Here is a 24771-nt window from a genome sequence, read left to right as displayed (position 1 = left end):
CGAACGAAATTCATTTGATTTATACATGTACTCAGCAAGTTGACATACACCCAAGATATTTTATCTTGACATGTGATGAAGAGATACAGATTATCCTCTGAACAATCATTTTCTAAAAAAAAAGCAAATTTTCGATAACTTAACTTATAAATCCACCTTTCTTCTCTAATTAGAAGATGGATTCTGGCTGACTTTCTTGGATTAGTTTTAGACAGGGATACTACTATTTCTTAACAATGAGACGAGGCAATCTATGAAGGAAAGTAAAAAAAAAAACGAAACTTAACCCTCGTTTTTCTTTTTTTTTTGTTAGACCAATCACTTCTTGAAAAGATTCCGTACTAGAACTAGACGATTTTTAGATTTTTTTTATTTAATTATTTAATATAAAATTTCCACTTCAAATATAAAAAGAAAATATATCGATTTGTTATAGAATTATGATTAGAATATGAATACAAATGTAAAATAAAAAAATGATATAGAATTCTATAGAAAAACGAAAAAACCTTATAAGCTAGTCATACCATTTCATTATATTGACAATTTTAAAAAACTGATCATACTATGATCATAGTATGATGGCGGTTGAGCAAGTATGCCCCCATCGTCTAGTGGTTCAGGACATCTCTCTTTCAAGGAGGCAGCGGGGATTCGACTTCCCCTGGGGGTAGGGTACTACGAAAGGAAGTTGATCATGGATTATCCATAACGTTAGAATAGATTCTTCCTGGGTCGATGCCCGAACGGTTAATGGGGACGGACTGTAAATTCGTTGGCAATATGTCTACGCTGGTTCAAATCCAGCTCGGCCCAATAATTAGCTGTCTACATAACCCTTTTTGTTTTGCATAAATGACAGAGAAGGGTAAGAAAAAAGGTCAAATTTCAGGGTATAGTTCGACTTTACTTTTGTCTTTATTTCTTGTGTTTAGTTACCTTTTTTTCCATAAAAAATTCCGATCTTCATCTTGCTAAGGATTCCGATATGGATCCTTTAAATAGAAACTTTAATGAACAGAGTCGAGAAAATAATCTATTAAAAAAAAAAAATAGATTATCAATTGATTTGATAATAATGCAAGGATTACCCAGTAATCCGTCTTGTTCTCACTAAAGTGATATCCATATAGATATCAATATATCACTTGTGACTTTCTTTGTTACAAAACAAAAATTTGATTTTAAAATTGAAATGATTAAAATGAAATCATAAGAAGGAATATGTAAGCTACCCACTTGATTTCCATGGGATTGTAGTTCAATTGGTCAGAGCACCGCCCTGTCAAGGCGGAAGCTGCGGGTTCGAGCCCCGTCAGTCCCGGCGGATTCAATACATCAACTCCCCTTTTTGTTTCTGGGCAAGGGGATGAAAATAGTTTCGTTTATCTTTTTATTTTATTTTTCTTTTTTCATAAAGCAAAAGAAAGGGTCGATTATTTTAACTAGGGTAGAGAGACATATGTAAATGAATTATTGAGAACATTCAACACTTCAAGAAAGAGATACTGTAAGGGGTTTCCGCTTTTTGTCAACCGCTCTCCCATAAATTTGTGTAGGAAAATGGAATAGGATAGCGTATAATACATTTGCCAAGAGTACCTATATATACTTTTCTTTCTCTGAAGTCAAGGAATTTTAAATAGTTCGAATCCAACCAAGGAAAGAGGTTTTTTTTATAAAGATAAAACGTGTCTTCCCTAATGAATATGTGAATATGCTCTTTTTAAAGATTAGAGGCGATGTCGAATAAAAAACTCGTAAGAAAAATTAACGAGTTAATTTTTTTGAATATTTTTGTTTTTTACTGGGACTCGTCTTTGTCACATTCCCTTTCTTTGTTTTCCAAAAAGATGATAAACCCTTTCAATTTTTTTATTTCAAAGTGAACTTCGTACTTGTTTTCTCTATATTGATTTCTATTGTTTATTTAAGGTTCTTTAGAAACTCTTTTTGTAAAGAATCGAAGTTTTTTATGATACTTCATCAGATTATTGTACAAGGAAAGTAAACTACTAGGTTTTAGAAAGGAAAGCCGGGAAAAAGAATCATAAATAACTTTTTTTTTATTGGATCAGGAATCTCATTATGTATTCGGTGTGGATAAAAGATCTTCCTATGTTATACTATTAAATTCTTGACGATGAATCGATTTTATAGCTCCGATATTGTTATTCATGATATTTCTTTCATTCGATATCATCGAAATCTAATTCATCTGAGTGAGTTTACAAGCGAAAGATTTCTCATCTCTATGGGATTAAATCCCGAGATATTAAAAAAATAATAATAATAATAATAAACGATTAAATTATGGAAGTAAATATTCTTGCATTTATTGCTACCGCACTCTTCATTCTCGTTCCTACTGCTTTTTTGCTTATAATTTACGTAAAAACCATTAGTCAAAATGATTAATTTGAATCTAATTTTACTATCAATGAAAAAAAAATAAGATTTCAATTTCTCGTCTTAAATGAAAGGAATGCATTAGACTCAGTAGTAGTATCCTAAGGGGTCCGCTAGTATGGTAGAAGGAGATCTCTTTCTACCATACTAGCCATTATGGTTATTGTAATGTATAAAGATACAAGTGAAATATCTTAATATAAAAGAATCCGCCTATATCTCTCTTTTTATTTATAAACGTCAATATAAATGAAATAGAATATGAAATGTATGTACATACTTTGTCAATTTCATTTGTTTGTTTGATCCATTTAATACAGATAATCCCAATTCGATGGAAGCTTCTTCAGATTTCGAAAGGGGTTACCCCATGAATGGTTAACCGTGTAAACCCTGATATAAAAATAGAAAATGAGTCAATAAAACATAAATCCAATTTATAAAAAAAAATCTTAAAAAAAATTGCCGAACGGTCTAGAAAACGAAAACAATTGATACAGGTTGATAGAGTTTGATTATTACCGCAATTAGAAGTATTTCTAGAGTCCACTTCTTCCCCACACTACGAGAGAGAGGGAAAATGTAAAAACTACCATTAAAGCAGCCCATGCGAGACTTACTATATCCATGTGAATTCTGCCCCCTATTTCTATGAATATGAAGAAACTATTCCATTATTGTTCACTAATAATAGTGAAATCACTGGTGCAGAGTCAAAAAAAAGGGAGAGGTATTTGGTCACCATTGATGAACTACTCCAAAAACCCACTTATCTTATAACTTATAATGAGTTATTATTTTTCTTATTATAGAATTTCTAGTAGAATCGACAAGATGTAAACACAAGCAAACGGACATTTTTCGAAGTATCCAAGGAATCTGACTCACATGTAGAAAGAAGAAGACTTTTTCTTTCTTTTATCGTTTTTTATTTTTGGAAGTAAAATGAAAGACAATTCTTCATCTAATCTAATCTTGATTGAATGTCTGAGCATTCCGAGACTTTCATGAGTCTATATCCAAAGTATCTTAGGTCCTTTCCAAAACTATTAATTTAATTCCCTCTCTGGCTATCCAATCTAATTGAAGACTCAGTAAGTGGAACTAAATTAGTAGTGGCAAGTAAAGATTTACAGATTTCCCTCCACTACTTCAAGTTTTCCTTGAATCTGATAGGCAAAACTTTAGGTTAGAGAATAGAACCTCGAGAGCCAGGGGCTTAGAATAACGAAAAGAAAGTATAAAGAGTCTTGTCCTACGTTTTCCTACGTTTGTTATTTAAAGTCTGTTGTTGAGGCGGCACCCGGATTTGAACTGGGGAAAAAGGATTTGCAGTCCCCCGCCTTACCACTCGGCCATGCCGCCAAAACGATAGAAACTAGATTCCAATTTTCTTTTTTTTCAACTCCGAAAAAAAAATATATATAGATTTTCAGTCATAAAATATAGAATCTAGTACAAACCAGAACCATTAACTATTGACTGTAAATTCATGACCATTTTTGAATTAAAATTAAAATCTACATTTTTTTATTTCTAATAATATTAAGAAAATCATTAGAAATGCATTTATAACTAATCTATATTGAGTTTTTTTTAATTAAAAATAAATCTTCTTCAATTTCAATTATAACAGTAATGATGAGTATATGTAAACCCCAGAATTAGAACATACGTTACGTTGTGTTATAGAGCTGGAGCTCTATAATGGGGTATTTTATCTCTCTAGGGATGCTTTTGAGGAGTAATTCTCAATAAATTTTTATATTTCAACTTTTCCCTTGAAGAGAACATTTCCTTTTTGATAGAGCACAGCATGCGCTGTCCCAACTAGAACTGTACCACAATAAAAGAAGAAAAAGAGACATATATATCTGTGCATTCTTTTTTATTTTAATAATAAAAAAATTAATAAATAAAAAAACACAAGTTTTCAATATTTTTATTTTAATAGATTTTGGACATGAAATCTATAGTTATGACTTTTGAAAGAAAAAATCTCGGATTACCAAGTTTGAAATATTTATTAAGATATTCTAATCATGATTTTTTACGTAAATATATAGTCTTGTACTTAATTATGTTTTAAAAATTTTCTAAAATTATTATAGAAAATGTGTTTATTCTCAAGATTCGGACAATCGCTACATTCAATATTTTTGTTAGAGAAAACAACCATTATTAAGTAACCCACAAGAGACAATAAGATTCAGCTTCAATGAAAGTTTCATTTAGCATTAGCAATAAAAATACGTTTTTGATCCCTTTAGTCCTTTACTATGACTATGAGACTGAATTGTATGCGTAAAGATGTCATGTAGGTCTACTGAATTAATATTGGGTTCATAGCAAAAAGTTAGGCCCAACATTGGTACTGTTCCAAAATTTAAACACAGTTAAAAAAAAAAATAGTTTTCTTTTACATTTTTTTTTTTTCTGATTCTAATTTTTAATAATTTTGTTATATAATTTGAATTTCGTCACAAAAAAACGTAACTCAATCCTAATTAGTATTTCAAATGTATTTAACCGGATATCTATCCTAATATACCATACTGATATAATCAAATTAATACGTTTATTTATTTATTTATTTTATCTACATACATATTGAACGGTCAAATTTTTAACTTTTTACCGTTTTCAACGGATTGAATTTGTTAAAGTTTTTTCTTAATTTTTAATCATTCTTTAGCTAATATAAATGTAAACTATTATAATCAATATATAGTCTTAAAATAAAAAAGATGAATTGTAGTATTGTAATCTCCATATATTATGATTTGATTATCTTATTATAAGTCTCAATGTAAAGAAATAAAGAATATTATTATAAATGAAAAGAAATACTTCGAGGAAAAGGAAATGAAAAAGCAAAAAATAGAAACAATAATTTTGTGTATGTCACTGATGACCTAATCCATCGACCCCCACCCATAGGATGATTCTAGAATTCTAGTTGAGTCGGTCAATAAAAAACGAACGGTGACAAAACTTACACGTGTCGAATAGATCTTCCAACTGATAATTTTACATTTTTATTGTTCCTTTTCTCGCCAAGGATTATATATATTGTTCCTTTTGTGAAGAAATCCATTCATCGTTACTTGTTCATCTTTTTCCAAACCCTAATAAATCGCTCTTCCAAAAGTTCTTACGATTCTCTCTTTCAAGGTACTTGTTTCTTCTGATCCGTTTTCTTTTGATTTTGCCTCTAATCTCCGATTCTGGTTCCTTGAATCTTTGTTTAATTGATCCGAAAAATTATATGTTCGTTTCGTCAAATCCAACCTTTTGATCCGAATCTCTTCGCTTACTTCTGTTCAATTTCGTGTTTGATTGTCCAATTGTCTTAGAAATTTAGGGTTTTTTTGAGAACAATCATCAATTAGTTTTTGTGTGTGTTTTCATCGTGTTAGGGTTAATTTGTTGCCGCTTCTTAAGTGATCTTGCGTTTTACTGGTTTGGATCTGTTCAAATTCTTGATTGATTTTGCGATTCTCATAGAAAATTAGGGTTTTTTCGAGGACTATCATGTGCGATTCTCTTTGTGATTAGGATCAATCAAGTTTTGTTTGCTGATCGATTTTTTCTTTGCCCTCTTTTTTTTTTCCAGATGCAAATTTTCGTGAAAACACTCACTGGCAAGACCATTACTCTCGAGGTTGAGAGCTCTGACACCATTGACAATGTTAAGGCAAAGATTCAGGATAAGGAAGGTATTCCTCCTGACCAGCAGAGATTGATCTTCGCTGGTAAACAGTTAGAAGATGGTCGTACCTTGGCAGATTACAATATCCAGAAGGAATCAACACTCCATTTGGTTCTCAGGTTAAGAGGTGGTATGCAGATTTTTGTGAAGACGTTGACTGGCAAAACCATTACTTTGGAGGTTGAAAGTTCAGATACTATTGATAATGTTAAAGCTAAGATTCAGGATAAGGAAGGAATCCCTCCGGATCAGCAGAGGCTTATCTTTGCTGGTAAGCAGCTTGAGGACGGTCGCACACTCGCTGATTACAATATCCAGAAAGAGTCTACACTTCATTTGGTGCTTCGTCTTAGAGGTGGTATGCAGATTTTTGTGAAGACCCTCACTGGAAAGACCATTACTTTGGAGGTTGAGAGCTCAGACACTATTGATAATGTCAAGGCAAAGATTCAAGACAAGGAAGGTATCCCTCCGGATCAACAGAGACTCATCTTTGCCGGTAAGCAGCTTGAGGATGGTCGTACTTTAGCTGATTACAACATCCAAAAAGAGTCTACCCTCCATTTGGTGCTTCGTCTCAGAGGTGGTATGCAGATCTTTGTGAAGACCCTCACTGGAAAGACCATCACTTTGGAGATTGAGAGCTCAGACACAATCGATAACGTCAAGGCTAAGATTCAGGACAAGGAGGGGATCCCACCAGACCAACAGAGGCTTATCTTTGCCGGTAAGCAGCTTGAAGATGGACGCACCCTTGCTGATTACAACATCCAAAAGGAGTCTACCCTCCATCTTGTGCTTCGTCTCCGTGGTGGTATGCAGATCTTTGTAAAGACCCTTACCGGGAAAACCATAACTTTGGAGGTTGAAAGTTCCGATACTATCGATAATGTTAAGGCTAAGATCCAGGACAAGGAGGGGATCCCACCAGACCAACAGAGACTCATCTTCGCTGGGAAACAGCTTGAGGATGGTCGGACTTTGGCTGATTACAACATCCAGAAGGAATCTACCCTTCACCTTGTGTTGCGTCTTCGTGGTGGTATGCAAATATTTGTGAAAACTTTGACAGGCAAGACCATTACGTTGGAGGTTGAGAGCTCAGACACAATCGATAACGTCAAGGCTAAGATTCAGGACAAGGAGGGGATCCCACCAGACCAACAGAGACTCATCTTCGCTGGTAAACAGCTCGAGGATGGTCGGACTTTAGCTGATTACAACATCCAGAAGGAGTCGACTCTTCACTTGGTTCTTCGTCTTCGTGGTGGAAGCTTCTGAGCTTTGTGATCTGTGGTCAAAAGCTCGTGCACTTGTGTGGTGATGTCTGCAGAAGAAGAAGACTTTCCCTATCGTGTAGATGTTTCATTTTCTGTTTTCTTTATGTTCTTTTTGTTGTGAACCTTTTGGTTGGGCTCTTAATGGGCCTTTGTGTTTCAAATTTCAATAATAATCCAAGTGCACTTTAGAAATTCTGTTTTGTGCTTTCAAGTGAAACATCCTCCTAATGTGGTATGTGTATCTAGTCAAAATATGGGATTGGGTCTATGGGAGGGTATTTTGGCTAAGAATATGAGCTTTTTTTGGTGTAGTAAAAATGTTCTTGTTATTAATGGCACGTCGTAATTAAGTTTTACGATGGCGAAGTCTTCTTTTTTAGGGAAATATCTTGAGATGGCTGACACAGAAATAGGTTTGATACATCATACATGTACATGTATAAACAGAACATGTTTGATACTTCATCAGATTCCGCTTAACATAACACATGTTTTTAAATTTTAAATATCCGAACAATTTGACAACATGTGTGTTATTGATACCAAAAAAAAAAACATGTGTGTTATGTCAGGAGGACTCTGATGAAGTTATTGTAGAATACTTAGATAAGTGTTCGTCCTCATCAGGAGGATGATGAAGTTAATTGTCTCGATCACTTAGATCAGTGGCTCACTTTTCAAGTAATAAGATAGGGTCCCAACATCAAGACTTCAAGAGCAAGAGGCATTGGAGAATACATAATATACATTCATGAATTTTATTAAAAAAATTGATTGCCTTATGATGTGGGAGTTGATTGCTTCTCTTGTAGAACATTCATATATTTTATCGGTAAAGATGAGAGCAGTCTTTGAAGCATTCATCGCTCGTCTCAATATGTTGGACGTATCTTATGTACTTTGTGTTCGTATAATTTGTGAAAGTAAGAAAAAAAAATATAACACGATGAAAAAAAAATTAGAAACATATGTTGGACGTATCTTATGTACTTTGGATCTTGCTTAATAAATTGAGAAAAAAATTAAAAAGTTAGAAAATAGGTAACGAGTGTTTGACCAAAAAAATAGGAAACGGTTTTGGTGAAATTACATTAAATTGAAGAAGAGTTTACAAAAGAAAACATCTATTACATTGAAGAAGAGTTTACAATGTCATGATACAAAGTCAGTAAAAAAAAGGGTTTATATGATACATCGAAGTATCAAACCCTAAAGCAACCAAATCAAAGGCCTAGACTTGCAGAAGAAGAAACGGCAAACTCTCGGATATATTATTGACTCAGTGACTTGGCCTTTCCTTGCATACGAGCGTCCAATTATCTCGACCCCTTTAACCCTAACATAAGGCCATGGGGGGGAGCGGCATATCCTCATCAAATTTGGAATCATAGGCCTCCTCCATCGTTTTAAACAAGAAACTGAGACGTGCTTTGTCCGCTCTTTCAATCTCATCAAGTGTCCGATGGTGAACAAGATCTCGACCTTCTTGTAGACCGATGCGTACAGAAGAAGAAAGAGCCGACTGATTGATAAAGAGCAAGAGAATCATGGAGCTTATGAAGCTGATTCTACAAGTATTCACCATTCTCGAAGAGAATCCAGAGCTTTTAGGGTGTTATTTGGTTACGTGAATTTGAGAAAGCTTTTTTTAGATTTGCTTTGGGATGTTTCAGAGCTTCCATGTGTGGGTGTTCATATATATAGAGGATATACCTTAGTTTTTTTTTCCTATTTTAATTCGAAGATAAGTACTGTTACGTGTATAAATTGGAATCGGAATATTTATTTCTCTTTTCCCTAAAAACAAAAAATAATTATATTTTCCTTAGATTATTGATAGATGTATGTTTAATGTTTATCCTTTTCCGACGTTAGTTAAGATTTTATATTTCCTTTGTAATTTATCAGTTTTTAATTTTTAAGACTTTATCTAAATTAAAAGCCGCACATACAATTACAAGAATTTTTAAAAAAAGGCTTTTGCAAAAATGCCACTTTTTCAATGCCATTTTTCAAAAATACACATTTTTTAAAACCTTATAAAAAATGCTTTTAAAAGTATAAGATTTACCCAAATATGTATGTAATATTATTAAAACATACACAAACTACATTTCTATGTATCTAAAATCTTATAAATACTTTATAAATACCTTATAAATGCATTTTAAATACCTTTAAAAACCTATAAAATATCTTGTAAAACCTTTGAAAAACCTTAAAAATCCTTTAAAATAACTTGTAAAACCTTTAAAAACACCTTATAAAACCTTATAAATACTTGGATCGAGTCTTCAAGTAGTAGTTATAATCCATAAGTACCTTATAAACCTAATAAAACTTTATAAAAATTTCAGATTTAAAAAAGAGCATTTTTGAAAATGGACATCTAAAAGGGGCATTTTTGAAAAGGGGCACACCAAAAGGGGTATTTTTAACAATTTCCCTTAAAATAATAACATTTAAATTTTAATGGCTTATATTTGGTCAAATTTAGTGATCAAAATAATTTCTTGTTTACTAATTTGTTTTGGTTTTAGTTTTTAAATCCTTTTAAATTGTATCAAAATTTATATGAAACACATTAGAATTTATTTAATAACAAAACTATGGCCATGATCACGATAAAAGTTTTTAAAAATAAAATCATACTCAAACTAAATAGTTTTCTTATATTTTCTTATTATTTAATTTTAAATGCTCTGTACAATTCTATTTAAATGAATATGTTATCTATAATTAATGATAATAATAATAATTAGTCAACAACATGTGACCAATAATATTGTAGATGGTGTAGAGGTACCAAACAACTGATCTTTAAGAGATTCATCTTCAAAGAAATTTCGCATCAAAACTATAAACCGCCAGTGTACATGCAACTTAAAATAAATGAAGAATCTCCTTACACAGATATTACATATAAATATAATTCTTGGAATAATTGGATTGTATACCTTAAATCTTATTAGAAATTTGAAAAGTACACTATAATTTTGATAAATTTGAGATGTACCTTATTATTATTACAAAATGAAATTTTTGTCTTTGATTAATAATTAAAAATAAAAAACAAAAAATAAAATAATTTGATTAATTACTTTTTACAAATATTCATTAAAAATCAAAATTAATCTGTTTATAAAAAAATATGCTCGAATTTTTTTTTATTTTATTTTATGCAAATGTTAGATAATGATGAAACTAAAACTAATAATTATGATAGAAATTATGAATTTTCATACATAAGTTTTTTTAAAATCTATCTAGGTTTTGGGTTGATTTAGTAAATATTTTCAATAATGATTGGTTTAATATTAATTACGAATTTTAGTTGTATATAATTGAAAAGTATGTTTTTTGTTTTTTTCACAATCAATATTTTTGAAATATATATACATATATTTTAAAACACTATATTTATGTTTAAATTAATTACAAATTTAAATTATATAATGTAAATTTATTTATTCCAAATAAACTATTAATTTAAATATTAGAACTAAAAAATAATTATATCAATTTAAAAGAGAATAAATCACCAGTTAAACTGTTCATATTAAAAAATTATATACTCAAAATTGTTTATTATTATTTTGTGAAAATCTTAGATAATGATAAAACTAAAACTAATAATCATGATACAAATTATGAGATTTAATTATATGATAAAATTATCTAGATTTTGGGTTGATGTAGTAAATATTTTGGATAATGTTTGGTTTAATATTAACTATGAATTTTAATTATATATAATTCAAAAAATCTTTTTAGATTTTTCATAGTTAATATTTTCGAGATATATATATATATATATGCACTATATTTATTTCAAATTTATTACGAATACCATTCTTGGACTTCGAAGTCCATTTTTACAAATAAAGTATTCTGATTAGAAAAAGACTTATGGGTACTGGTTTATGTTTTGGACATCAATGTAAACTTTCATAATTTGCAGGAATCTTACAAAATTTAATTGTGGCATTTATCACAAAATATGGACCCAACTCTGCGCATTCACTATAATATGATTTAATGTCGTTACACATCCCAATGCAACGGATCGAAATAAATGTGTATACATTTAATTTCGTACATGTTATACATCGTAAGCGAATTCATATACTCACTAACAAGAAAAACAATTTCTTGACCAAAAGAAAAAAAGAAACGGTTTGTGTTACTATAATGGCGATAGTCATAGGCTTACTTGAAATCTTCATAGCATTTGTTTTCTTCATTTTCTTCCAATATTTATTGCTCCACAAGAAATCTCCCAAGCCTTTGCTCACGAACTGGCCGGTCCTTGGGATGCTTCCGGGTCTGCTCCTCCAAGTGCCTCGTATCTACGACTGGATCACCGAGGTTCTTGAGGCCACCGATATGACGTTTTGTTTCAAAGGTCCATATCTTAGTGGAATGGACATCTTGCTCACTGTTGATCCGGTGAATATCCACCACATTCTAATTAAGCTCAAATTTCGCTAATTACCCCAAAGGTATGGAGTTTAAGAAGATCTTTGAAGTCGTGGGTGATTCCATTTTCAACGTTGACTCGGGTTTGTGGGAGGATATGAGGAACTCGTCTCATGCCATTTTTAGCCATCAAGATTTCCAAAGGTTCTGGGTGAGAGCAAGTGTAAACAAATTAAGGCAAGGGCTTGTTCCTATTCTTGAGAACGCTGCTGATAAAAATATTCTTGTAGACTTCCAAGATTTGTTCCAGAGATTCTTGTTTGATACATCTTTGATTTTGATGACCGGGTATGATCCAAAATGTTTATCCATTGAAATGCCTAAAGTCGAGTTTGGTGACGCGGTTGATGGTGTTTCAGACGGGGTTTTCTATAGGCATGTTAAGCCGGTTTTCCTGTGGAGGTTCCAATATTGGATTGGTGTAGGAGTCGAGAAGCGATTGAAAAGAGGTCTTGCGGTTTTCGATCAACTTCTTGAGAAGATCATAACGACCAAAAGAGAGGAGATCAAAAGTCATGGGACTCAACATCACTCAAGAGGAGAGGCCATAGACGTTTTGACATACTACATGACTGTGGACACGACCAAGTATAAGAACTTGAAACCGAGTGATGATAAATTCATCAAAGACACTATTTTGGGTTTCTTGATAGCGGCAAGAGACACAACAAGTTCAGCTCTCACTTGGTTCTTCTGGCTTCTGTCCAAGAACCCTGAAGCAATGAACAAGATTCGACAAGAGGTTAACAAGAAGATGCCGAGGTTTAATCCCGCAGATTTAGACAAGCTCGTGTATCTACACGGTGCCGTGTGTGAGACGCTAAGGTTATATCCACCAGTCCCATTTAACCACAAGTCACCGGCAATGCCAGACGTGCTTCCAAGTGGGCATAAAGTCGATGAGAATTGGAAGATTGTCATATCTATGTATGCATTAGGGAGGATGAAATCTGTTTGGGGAGATGACGCGGAAGATTTCAGACCAGAGTGATGGATTTCATACAGTGGAAGGTTAAAACATGAACCTTCATATAAGTTCTTGGCGTTTAACGCTGGTCCAAGAGCTTGCTTGGGAAAAAAGTTAACGTTCTTGCAGATGAAGACCGTGGCTGCGGAAATCATACGAAACTATGACATCAAGGTCGTTGAAGGGCACAAAACCGAACCTGTTCCTTCTGTTCTTTTTCGCATGCAACATGGTCTCAAAGTTAATATCACTAAGATCTAGTAATAGTTTTATTTTTATTTTGCTGTTAAAGATTTCAATAAAAGATGCATGTTCACTCATGCTTAGACTAATTTTGCAAACACGTCTTTGTATCAGTCATTTGCTTAAGCTGCTCGTATTTCATAATAACATCATGGTTTCACCATAACATGTGTCCACATTTTGTGGTCTTAAGAACTCTGATGTTTTGTTACCATTTTTTGTTTTTTTTGGCAGCTACGGTTGTTACCATTATGGGACCCTTCCCCACAGTTATAAGTTATAACACCCAAAATCGATAACACACGTTCATAAAAACATGTGTTTTGACGAAAACATAAAGATAACATGCAAATTCTTAAAAAACAATTAACTAAAATTGTTACATTTTTCTAAGAAATTCCCAAAAATATCACTAAAATAAGATTTATGGACAATAATAGCACACAGTCCATAAACTTCCAAAAATAGCACTAGTTGACATAGATCATGCATATAGTTGGTACTCATAGAGTATCATTAACAATCTTTTAGTATTAATTTTAATGTTTGTTTATTGTTTGAGATTTTTTATGATACTGTTAATAAATATGTTTCCAGTGGTGAGACCGGTATCATTATCATTAATAAAAAAAATTATTTGCAAAATCGAAAATAAATATATAAAAATATAGAATTACAAAAGGTAATATTACAATCTATAAAAACGTAAAATATACTTAAGAAAAAAAACATAAAATTCAAAAAAACATTAAAAAACATGATGATAAAGATAATTTAGTCGTCACAAGTCAATTACCTTGGCCATATTTTTGCCAAATATGCTCAATCAAATATTCTTTCAATTGTCGATGCATTTGTTCTTGACGAATTTGAGCTCGATTGACCATCATATTGTTCACATTTGTAGATGTCTCTGTAGAAAAAGAGTAGTCCACATGAGAAGTCCCGCTCTCTTCGCCTTCTACGAAATCAGATAAATCGAACTGAGTCTCTTGGTCTTGTTCATCTTCTACAATCATATTGTGCAATATGATACATGCTCTCATTATCTTTCTCATTCTCTCTTTATCCCAAAACAGACCTGGGTTTCGAACAATAGCAAACCGAGCCTGCAAGACTCCAAAAGCACGCTCGACATCTTTTCTCACTGCTTCTTGACAACAAGCAAATAATGATGTTTTCGGTCCTTGTGGTCGGGGAATTGATTGGATGACTGTTGCCAACTTCGGATATATACCATTTGTGAGGTAATAAGCCATTTTGTATTGATGTCCATTGACTTCAGAACTGACTCGTGGAGCTCGACCTTCTAATATATCATCAAACACCAGTGAGCGGTCAAGAACATTTATATCATTACACGTACGCGGAGCCCCAAAAAGCGTGCCAAATCTATAGATCTTGTGATGCCATGGCCTCTAAAACGATAGTAGGTTTTCCATGTCCGAGTGAATACTGGCCTTTCCAAGCCGTAGGACAATTCTTCCACTCCCAATGCATACAATCAATGCTTCCTACCATCCTCAGAAATCCGCGTTCCTTTCCATAATGGAGTAATCGTTGGAGATCCTCAAGTGTAGGCCTCATCAAATACTCATTTTAGAATAAATTTATTTTACCATCTACAAAATGCTCTAGGGCTTGGCTCAGTGGTTGCCCCCATGCGGAGGTATCCATCCGCAGTGGTTGCCCCCATGCGGAGGTATTCGTCCATCGCATCGTTTGCAAGACCATACGCTAGAAGCCGAATTGCGGCTGTATATTTCTATAGGGCAGATAGACCTTGCTTTCCAGTAGCATCCCCCTTTGTTGGAAATATGGAAATTGACAGAGACATTGAACAATACGAACGAACAAGGGCTTGCTCATTCTAAATCGTCGGAACATGCGATCATGGTAAACGGTGTCATCCGAAAAGTAATCGTTCCATAATGAAACATTTCCTTCGTCGCGATCTCTCTCTATATTAGCAGCCATTTTTTATTTTCTTTCCCCGCTACACGTCTACTGTAATTATCTAAACCATCTTCAAAACATTTTTCAAATCTTTCCTCCATAATATCATCTAAAGTGTCATCATCATCAGAATGAGATGCCAATATTTTTTTTTCAGAAAAAACTTAAAAGAAATAAAAAAACAATAAAACGTACAAGAAACTTTGAGAAGTAAAACAATAAAAAGAGATTTGGTAATGGTAATTGTAATTGACAAAGAAATTTGTAATGAGAGAAGATTGACAAATATTTGTATTGAGAGGAGATTGAGATATATGAGAAGAGTTTTGTAATAGAAATATGAGAAGTGTTTTTTTTGTATTGAACATAGATATAACTTATATATATAAGAGAATTTGTGAAAATACAACAAAGTCATAAAGTACATAATACAAACAATTGTGACCATACAAAATAAAAACAAAAAACAACAATCTGACCATAAAGTACTAATACATTGTGACCATAGAAAATGTTTGGTACATCCGAATAAAACAAAGCAATACAACTTTACATGAAAGCAACAAAGAACCAGATTCCTTTCCTTGCCGACACCACTAGATTCTAGAGGAGTTCCTGCACATAATTAAGCAAACAAGATCAAATAATACTACATATTTACATAATTAAGTAAACAAAAAAACTTAATTAACAATACATACCACTAGATTCTTTGATAAGAGTGTTCTTGAGTTCAATTTCCAGCTCACTCAAACCATCAGACCTTCCAAGAAGGCTGTCAAGGAGCTTCTGCTTAGAGAGTCTCTCTTTGACATCAAAATCTTTCTCCTTCTTTTCTCACAAACCTTGAAGTTCAGCCACAGAATTGGCTCTTTCCCTTACCTTTGGACTTGGCTAAAGCCTTGGATGCCTTGACCCCTATAAGCCTTTGAAAACTCTTTTCTTCTACCTTAGAAAGTTTTAGCTTTCTTCTTGACAGGTTTGATTTTTGTCTCACACCAATTGCACCATTTCTGATCAGTCTTGAGGATTCTCCACACATGCTAGACTGATTTGGTTTTTTGATCCTGGTGGTAAAGCTTGTAGGCCAGCACTAGAATGTCATCGTCAGTCTCTCCATTGCGAGGAGTCCGAGATGCATACTCATAGCAGCCAACAAATTTCATGCAAGCTCATTTATTTTTTGCCATTTCTGCTTAAAGTGTTTGCCTCTCAGATGGTGCTTAGAGAAAGCAAGTCACGCAGCATAATATGATGCAACCCTATCTCAAAAGGCTGCTGATCTCTGCTCATTCCCCACAACTGAGTCTTTGGATGTGTTGAGCCAGGCACTTGCAAGTGCCTTCTCTTCAGGAAGACTCCATCTCACTCTAGGTTCCCTAGCTAAGGATGTGGGTGTTTGGGATTCAGAACAAGAAGGCTGTGAAAGACTGAGAGGTGTTGGGTTTTCTTCTTGGCTAAACAACAAATTGGTAAAAGGCTGAGAGGAGGAAAAGTTAAAGGTGGAAGCCATTTTGGGTTTTTGTTTAGTTTAAGTGGTTTGTTAAGTTCTCATAGAGTAATTATAAAGGAAAAGACTCAATAAAAATCCACCTAATTTCTATTGAATATGGGTGTTAATGTGTTTGAACTATGTGTTTGATTTAGTAATTGAAGTCACTGAGACCCTAGCCATCAACATAACTTCAGTCTAGCTGACTAATGTCTCATCACCATTTAATTTCACTTTAACTATATCTAAACAAATTCTTAAAAAGAAAACCCAACGACACAAAGAATATTGCAGAAACTATTCTCACAGTTTGCATTGAACAATAAACAGACTTCAAGTTACAGAGATGCCATTCAATTTCCTTTCTACTTCATATGTATTCATTGTTCCATTTAAAGACAACTGCATTCTCAACCATATCTACCTAATCTCTATTAAATTTAAGGGTTCAGTTTCAATTTTGTTTCACTCATGTTCAGTTTCATAAATTTATTCAATTCAATTCAAGTATGCACTTCCTAATCTCTATTCAATTCAGTTTCAATTCAGTTTCATAATCTATATTCAATTCAAGTGTTCAGTTTTACACACATAATTTAAAGTTGAAAGCAATTTTGGAGTTTACCTTTTCACCTATGCAGCTTGTCACCATTTCAGAATCTGACCACTCTCACCATCCTCTTACTCACACACAGCTGCAAAACCATGAAAACAATAGAATCAGTTACAAATATTAAATCAAATACAAAGTATTTAAATCAAATCCGAAACAAATTCAAAGCTTTTTCCTTTTGGACAGCAGCAATCACATCTTTCTTCCGCTTCTTAAGATTCACTTTAGTATCAACATCATCTTCAGGCTCTCTCTTACCTAAAGAGAAGTAGCAAACAAAGTTTTTAGACTTGCCCATGGAGAACTGGGAAAGAGCCGACTGCTAGGTTTTCGACAGAGAGTTGAGAAAGAGGTGAAAAACCCTAAACAGTTGCTTGAAGATATTTATCAGCTTAGGCTTAGTGGCCTTAACCCTAAGCACATTGGCGAGACCGCCTCTAGGGTCATGAGCTCCGGCGTGACTGCGCCCCTTGGCTCTGCCAAAAGAGCTGAGACCGGGGACTTTCTTGTATTTTAGTTCAAGCTCTCTGGGACAAACCAAGACTTTCATCTACCCAACCCTAAACCTAGATCTACACAGAAGGTATGGAGAGATGAAATGGATCGAAGAAGAATCGGTGGAGTTTCCAGAAATCATTTCCATAAATGATTTTTTTTTTCTCTGTTTTAACCAAAAAATATATTCACGGTCCAATGGCAAACCGACACGTCGCATGAAACTGAGTATCACATGTATCAATGGACTGATACGGATCAGGTCTAATTAAGTGGTTTGGTCCATTATAAAATTGTTTTTGGGCTAATGATACTGAGAAAAATCACCAGTGTACATGGTCCTACTATTAAGTTTTTGTTCTAAAAGTATTATCACTAGTTTATTTTTTCAATATAACCACAATTCCTATATAAAAACTATTCAACCAAACTAAACAAGAAATAAATTTAAAATATTATATTTGGGTTCTCTATTTTCAATTTAGGGTATATATTTCTACCATTTAAAAGAGATTTTGATTCATTTTAATATTATTTTTTGGTATTATATTTGGGTTTCCTATTTCTAATTTAGAGTATATATTTCCACCATACAAAAGAGATTTTTTTAAATTTTAGTATTAGTTTTTGGTGTTATATTTGGGTTCCCTATTTCTAATTTTGGGTATATATTTCCATTATTTAAAAGAAATTTTGATTCAATTTAATATTAGGTTAGTGTTTGCTCTCATTTTTATTTTCAATCTTATATTTGAATTAAGTTTAATTGAAGTTTATGGTGATATTTGTGGAATTTTAGAAATGTTGTGCTAATTTTGGAAGAAAAACTTTTTTTGGTGCTATTTTTGAAATTGTCCTTTCTTTTTTGTCCAAACAACTTTACTTATTTTCTATATTTTTTTTGTTAACTTATACATCAAGAGCAAACTAAATAAGATACGTCCAACATACATATGTTCAGTACGAAAATAATAAGTTACGAGATCGTGATATAAGTCAATTAGTTGAATGGATTTTAAAATGTATAGCAAATACTAAATTTTTATTGATTTTTATATTTGGTTTCCAATAAACAGATTACCACATGTTTCCAAATTTTAATTTCATGTTTCTATTTATTAAAAAGGAATTGGTGAATCGATTATCGTATAATTCCTGTTTAAAGTAATTTTAATTTATTATTATTTAGTTTCACTTACTTATATTTTTTTCAAATTTTTATCGAGATGATTATCCAAGATCTTTATTTAATTACTTATTTGATTTTTATTTGTTCTGAATCAAATGTGTTTCTGATCATATACTCATATTCTAATGCGTTTGTTAAATAAAAGTAGAAAGCCATAACACTGCATGAAAATATTCCAGATTGGGAGATTCTGAATGTTTTATTCATTTATTCGAGAAATTCATATTGGAGGGATTTTAAGAAAACAATTTTTAAGTATAGATCGATCCGTTTTAAAATCCTCAACAAAATTATTAATAAAAAACTTCTCAAGTAAGAGATTTTAATGAAAAATCATTCACATATTAATTGGTTCGTTTAGAAGCCCACAACTAAATAATTAATGAAAAGCCCTCACATACGACATTTTAGTGAAAAAAACCTTTTGATTTATCATTCCGTCTAAACGTATATAGTCGATACTTTACATTATTTGTTTAAATTATATTTGTAATATTCGATGGGTTTTTTTTGTCAATAAATTTTTTTTTTGTTAAAGGTTTTTGTTAATAACTTAGTTAATGGGTTTTAAATGAACCGACTAGTATTTCTGGGATTTTTTCATTTAAATCTCTTAGTTAAGATTTTTTTCATTAATAATTAATGTAGTTGACGGTTTCAAATGAATTGGTAGATACTTGATGATTTCTTTCATAAAAATCTCCATATTGAAATTTAAACTAATTGGTTGAATATATTGTAAAACCATATTCACAACTTAAGTATTTTTAACATTGGACATATCATCATATTTATAATCTAATATAATCAAATCAAAAGCCCCGTAATCTAATCTAGTGAGTTTATATATTTTAACATGTTAAAAGAGATTACAAGTTAAATATCTTAAATTATCACTTTAGAATTTTCTTTTAAAATTTTAAGTGTGAATAAAAGTAAATATTTGATTTAAGTGTTATATTTGAAAAGGATATATATATATATATATATATACCACTTTAGTTTATTGAAAATCACACAAATCTCTTAACTTTATGTTTTATTTCTTAATTTAAAAAATTTCGTCTCATATTATGTTATATTTTTATTCAATTAGAAAAAAGGATAAACAAAAGAGATAGTCATAATGTTAGAACTTTTAGATACGCCTTGAGATTGCATGTGATGCTAAATTGTTAAAAATATAAACTTAACTACACCGTTCCAATTTATTAACGCAAAACTTAATCGAAGCAAACTAAACTCATCGAGAAGATTGGAGAAAGCGGGCCAATTCTCAAGAGACTCCACCAATGAGACTAATTCTGCAAGTCTAGGGCTTTGATTTGGTTGTTTTAGGGTTTGATACTTCGATGAATCATATAAACTCTCTTTTTTTAGTAAACTCTTCTCCGATCCAATTTAATGAAAATTCACCAAAACTTTTATACGTTCACAAAATCTGATCAAAGTCTCAAAAAGACCTAAAGCAATTCACAAATTATACGTACTCAAACTCGATCTCTATCCACAAAATCCGATCAAAGTATAATAAAGACATAAACTAATTCTCCTTCTCCCATCACCCATCACCAGCCTTCACCTCCTCCTCGTCTTACTGCACTCTCTTTTACAACTTTGATGATTTATCCACCATGGACACATGCTAAATTAGGGTTATAAATGGCATAAAAACCATAACTGATCCTGAAAATTTGAAGAGTACTGGAAGCAATTACATTTTTTCTTTTTCTTTTAATTTGTTAATCTTTATATAGATATAAATATATCCTTTAGACACTTGGCCTACTGTAACATGCAGCCCTTGTATTTTGAGTTATATTTACTTAGATATTACAAGATCCTGATATTTGTTGTGTATACTACATAAGAACGTAGTGTTTATATATTTAAACTTAAAAGTCTTTGGTTTTAGAATAAACTGAGAAATTTGCTATATAGAGTTAAACTGATGACCTCTAAGCACTAACGCAAAGAAAACAATGAAGGCATGAGAAAACAGTGGTTCAAAATAATAAAAACACACAAATTATGCAAGTTTCAGTGTAAGTAAACAAATCTCTAGACTAGGTCGTCTAACTAGGTCTAGAACCAAGTCTTCTGGAATCTGAATTCTGGATACTCTATTGATTGAGAAGACTAAAAAACCCTAAAAGCTCCGGATTCTCTTCGACAATGGTGAATACTTGTAGGATCAGCTTCATAAGCTTCACGGTTTAGCCATAACATAACTTTCTATCTAACTAATATTACCTGTAATTTAAATAATTTATTAATTATATTGATATAAAATTAATAATAAATAAAAAAAATTTAGAGATTGAAGAAATATCTTAAATTACCTTTGATGTAAATTTTTTTCCTTTAAATGGACATCCTAAATGAAGGATAAATCTCATTACATATGTGATACAATTTTTTTCCTAAATGTCTTGTTTTTATGCCCTCCTCAAAAGGTAAAATATATGTATGGGTTGTCTGTAAAACTAAATGATTATCACTTTACCCTCAATATATCACATGCCTACACGTAAGGGTGGAACTAATATCTATCCTAAAAATTTAGTAAAATTGAAAATTAATTAGTCCAGCAAAGAAATAAGAAAAACCTATTGAGTTGAAAACCTTTTATTTACTATATAAACAATCCTCCTCATTCTAACAAAACAAAACAAAACACACATAACAAAGATAATAGATATGAGGGGGAAGGTTAAGTTATCGTTCATAGAAAATGATACAGTGAGGAAAACAACATTCACCAAAAGGAAGAAAGGAATCATGAAGAAACTCCACGAGCTAGTGACTCTATGTGATGTTGAAGCATGTGCGGTCATCAATAGCCCGTACAACTCGATCCCGGAGGCTTGGCCATCAAAGGAAGGCGTTGAAGAAGTGGTGTCGAATTTTATGGAGTTTTCGGTGATAGACCGGACCAAGAAGATGGTGGATCAAGAGACATTTATACGTCAAAGGATCGCCAAAGAAACAGAAAAACTGCAAAAGCTACGTGATGAGAACCGAAATTCTCAAATTCGAGATTTAATGTTCGGTTGTCTCAAAGGGGAGATAGATGTTTATCATCTTCATGGAAGAGATCTTCTAGATTTGAGTTTCTTTATTGATAAGTATCTCAATGGTCTTATTCGTAGGGTTGAGATCCTTACGGAGAACGGTGAGTCTTCTTCTTCTTTACCTCCTCCTATTGGGGCAGCTCCTATTGGTGTGGATGCATCTGCTCCAATCGGATTTGATGGTTATATGATTCAATATCAAAATCAAGATCAGCAAAAGCCGGTTAAGTTCCAATATCAGACTCTTTTTGATTTTTATGATCAGATTCCAAAGAAAATCCATGATTTTAATATGAAAATGAATATAGATTCAAATCAAAGTATGATTTTGGATTTGAATCAAAATCTTAATGTTGGAGAGAACGAGGGCATTCCTTGCTTGGACATCAACAACTACCAACCTGAAATCAATGGTCTCACTACCATCACCACTGTCCTCACTGATGTTTGTGCTCCTAACATCACCAATGATCTCTAGCTAGTCTAAAGGATGTATTTCGAGTGAAGTGTTTGATCATCTGCATTTTTTTTTTCCATTTCAGAAAACAAAATTTATCCGGTCTAAAAAAAAAAAAAAATTTATATGTGATGTTTTTTTTTTTAATTGTTGTAATACTTAAAAGTTTTTTTCTTTAAGTTCGTTTCCATTGATGTATTTGCCTCAAAAAGTTTAGTTCTATTTGAAGAAGTTTAATCATTACAAAATAAATAGTTTTAACTATCTTTTTAAATACTAACCTCCAAGTAAACATAAGTGTGCACATTATTTTTAAAACAAGTTCTTTATTTACTTTTTTTTTATTTGCTTTGTAATTATTTAAAAGATAAAAAATATCTAAAATAGTTTTGATTAAGTCAATTTCTTTCCTCTGCCTGTATATATTTTATTGCTATGTCAGGTTTTCCTCCTCCTTAGAATTTAACTAAAAAAGATTATGAATGCCATTGCCATATTTTGTTGGATTCAAATGCTGATAACAAAAAAGAAAAGGATTTTAATTTTATGTGCCATACTATTTCAAGATGTTTATAGCAAATTCTCAACTACGTAGTTTAGGTGACCACCTAATTTTCTAATGCATATCTCATCTATGGAGTCGAGAAGGCGTCCCGTGGGATGCCAAAAATCAAAGACAAAAGTATGTATAGTAGTGCTGACAATTGCGAATCTCCTGCTGTACATATTCAACCGTAATTGACCCTAACTTCAATAGCTTTGCCATGTCTTGGAACCTAAATTAGAATCCTTACCATCCTAAAAAGTATCCTAACGGATAATATATTGTCGTAACCACCAATAATAAACCCGATGAAGTTATTAGTTTCCAAATTAAGCTTAACCTGAACATCCGTGACACATGAATACGTTGGATATCAAGCCCTCATTCTTTTTTAGGAAAACACAATTCTTTCCACATATTGGCACGTTTTTGGGAAAAACATAGAATAGTACGTAGAAAATCTAGCAAGATACGGAAACATAAGAAATTAAGGAATCTTAAAAGTCTATTCTTTCGCTTTGTTTCCACACTGGATAAGATTTCTGAGATCAAGAGAATCGCAAATAAAGTAAATTTTATGCGTTGGACCTAAATATATTTAGTCGATAATTTACATTCTTGCCTGTTAAAAATGACTTGTGTGTATTTTCTTTTGAAACAATGCTGTGTTTCTTCATAAATAATATCAATTTTTAAAAGTCGCTAATGCCGATGAACAAATTTCTAAACTTGTGTAAAATAGAAACCGTCATCCATTCACGTGGTTATCTTTTATTTATGTTTCGTTTAACACTAAAGTTATACATGAATTTGTTTTTTTCATTGTTTTACGCAACCATGGATGCGATATCTTAGTTATATAAACTCATCGTTTCAGATTCTCAATATATTGCATCACATGTTTAATGATATGTTAGGATTAAAGGGGTCAAGGTAATTGGAAGCTCGGATGCAACGAAAAACGAAGTCACTAAACCAATACTATATCCGAGAGTTTGCACTTTCTTTTTGTGCAAGTCTAGGGCTTAGATTTGGTTGCTTTAGGGTTCGATACTTCGATGAATCATATCAACCCGCTTTTTTTTAATGACTTTGTAAACTCTTATTCAATGTAACGGATATATTCTTTTGAAAACTCCTCTTCAATTTAATGTATATATTTTTGTTTTTCGTACAAATATATGGTATTAGCCATTGTGGATATATTTAGCTTGAACAGAAAATATTAGTATAAAAATCTTTTTAGCATATTATTTCTTAAATCTTTTGAATACTCTATGATATGACTTGATTAAAACTTGACAATCACCTTCAAAGCATGTCAAATTGTACCCTGAATAACAATGCCAGATACCTTCTTATATGTAGACATCAGTCTACTGAATACCAACGAGGCAATTTTTAAAGTCGCTAATGTCGATAAATTGTTTTCCAAAATGGTGTAAAATTGAAACCGTCATCCATTCTCATGGTTATCTTTTATTTCTTATTCGTTTCAAACTAAAGTTATACATGAATTTGTTTTTTTTTTCATTGTTTTACGCAACAATGGATGCGATATCTTAGTTATATATACTCATCATTTCAGATTCTCAATATATTGCATCGCATGTTTAATGATATGTTAGGATTAAAGGGGTCAAGGTAATTGGAATCTCGGATGCAACGAAAAACGAAGTCACTAAACCAATAATATATCTAAGAGTTTGCACTTTCTTTTTGTGCAAGTCTAGGGCTTGGATTTGGTTGCTTTAGGGTTTGATACTTGGATGAATCATATCAACCCGCTTCTTTTTAATGACTTTGTAAACTCTTATTCAATGTAATGGATATATTCCTTTGTAAGCTCTCACTACAAGAA

The 24771-nt window shown here is 32.2% G+C and overlaps 4 protein-coding genes, 1 long non-coding RNA gene, 2 other non-coding genes and 1 pseudogene across 8 annotated transcripts in view; 4 read left to right on the top strand and 4 right to left on the bottom strand.

The window, feature by feature from the left end:
- LOC9322951 (photosystem II CP43 reaction center protein) overlaps nucleotides 1-60 on the bottom strand; it is a 5032-nt gene extending 4972 nt beyond the window's left edge. The window contains 1 exon segment of the mRNA XM_021034540.1: nucleotides 1-60. This exon segment is cut by the window's left edge and continues 2621 nt beyond it. The gene's annotated coding sequence lies outside the window, so the exon portion shown is untranslated.
- A 1190-nt stretch (nucleotides 61-1250) lies between these two features.
- TRNAD-GUC lies at nucleotides 1251-1324 on the top strand. Its single transcript has one exon. It is a non-coding gene; the product is annotated as a tRNA-Asp (tRNA).
- A 2379-nt stretch (nucleotides 1325-3703) lies between these two features.
- TRNAC-GCA lies at nucleotides 3704-3774 on the bottom strand. The gene has a single exon. It is a non-coding gene; the product is annotated as a tRNA-Cys (tRNA).
- A 1702-nt stretch (nucleotides 3775-5476) lies between these two features.
- LOC9322950 (polyubiquitin) lies at nucleotides 5477-7593 on the top strand. Its single transcript, XM_002888319.2, has 2 exons — nucleotides 5477-5583; nucleotides 6026-7593. The coding sequence occupies exon 2, from the start codon at nucleotides 6026-6028 to the stop codon at nucleotides 7400-7402; it is 1377 nt and encodes a 458-aa protein (XP_002888365.1). The 5' UTR covers nucleotides 5477-5583; the 3' UTR covers nucleotides 7403-7593.
- Nucleotides 7594-8466: 873 nt separating this feature from the next.
- Nucleotides 8467-9250, bottom strand: LOC9324428. The gene is given in 2 exon segments (XM_021034543.1): nucleotides 8467-8757; nucleotides 8759-9250. Coding segments are annotated over 2 exon segments (375 nt in total). The 5' UTR covers nucleotides 8987-9250; the 3' UTR covers nucleotides 8467-8610.
- A 2082-nt stretch (nucleotides 9251-11332) lies between these two features.
- Nucleotides 11333-13208, top strand: LOC9322949 (annotated as a pseudogene).
- A 2207-nt stretch (nucleotides 13209-15415) lies between these two features.
- Nucleotides 15416-17430, bottom strand: LOC110230759. Of its 2 annotated transcripts, XR_002333931.1 has the most exons (3): nucleotides 17375-17412; nucleotides 15748-17233; nucleotides 15416-15661 (listed from the first exon to the last, which is right to left on the bottom strand). It is a non-coding gene; the product is annotated as an uncharacterized LOC110230759 (long non-coding RNA). The 2 variants fall into 2 exon arrangements; XR_002333930.1 differs by having other exon boundaries at nucleotides 15748-17430.
- A 3778-nt stretch (nucleotides 17431-21208) lies between these two features.
- Nucleotides 21209-22433, top strand: LOC110224267 (MADS-box transcription factor PHERES 1-like). Its single transcript, XM_021010243.1, has one exon. It carries the CDS (start codon nucleotides 21536-21538, stop codon nucleotides 22385-22387), a length of 852 nt encoding a protein of 283 aa, XP_020865902.1. The 5' UTR covers nucleotides 21209-21535; the 3' UTR covers nucleotides 22388-22433.
- The last annotated feature ends 2338 nt before the right edge of the window (nucleotides 22434-24771 follow it).

This window comes from Arabidopsis lyrata (genome assembly GCF_000004255.2).
Source record: "Arabidopsis lyrata subsp. lyrata unplaced genomic scaffold ARALYscaffold_2, whole genome shotgun sequence".
Taxonomy (NCBI): Eukaryota; Viridiplantae; Streptophyta; class Magnoliopsida; order Brassicales; family Brassicaceae; genus Arabidopsis; species Arabidopsis lyrata.
Note: the sequence above shows the minus strand (reverse complement) of the source record. Positions and strands in the feature narration are given on the sequence as shown.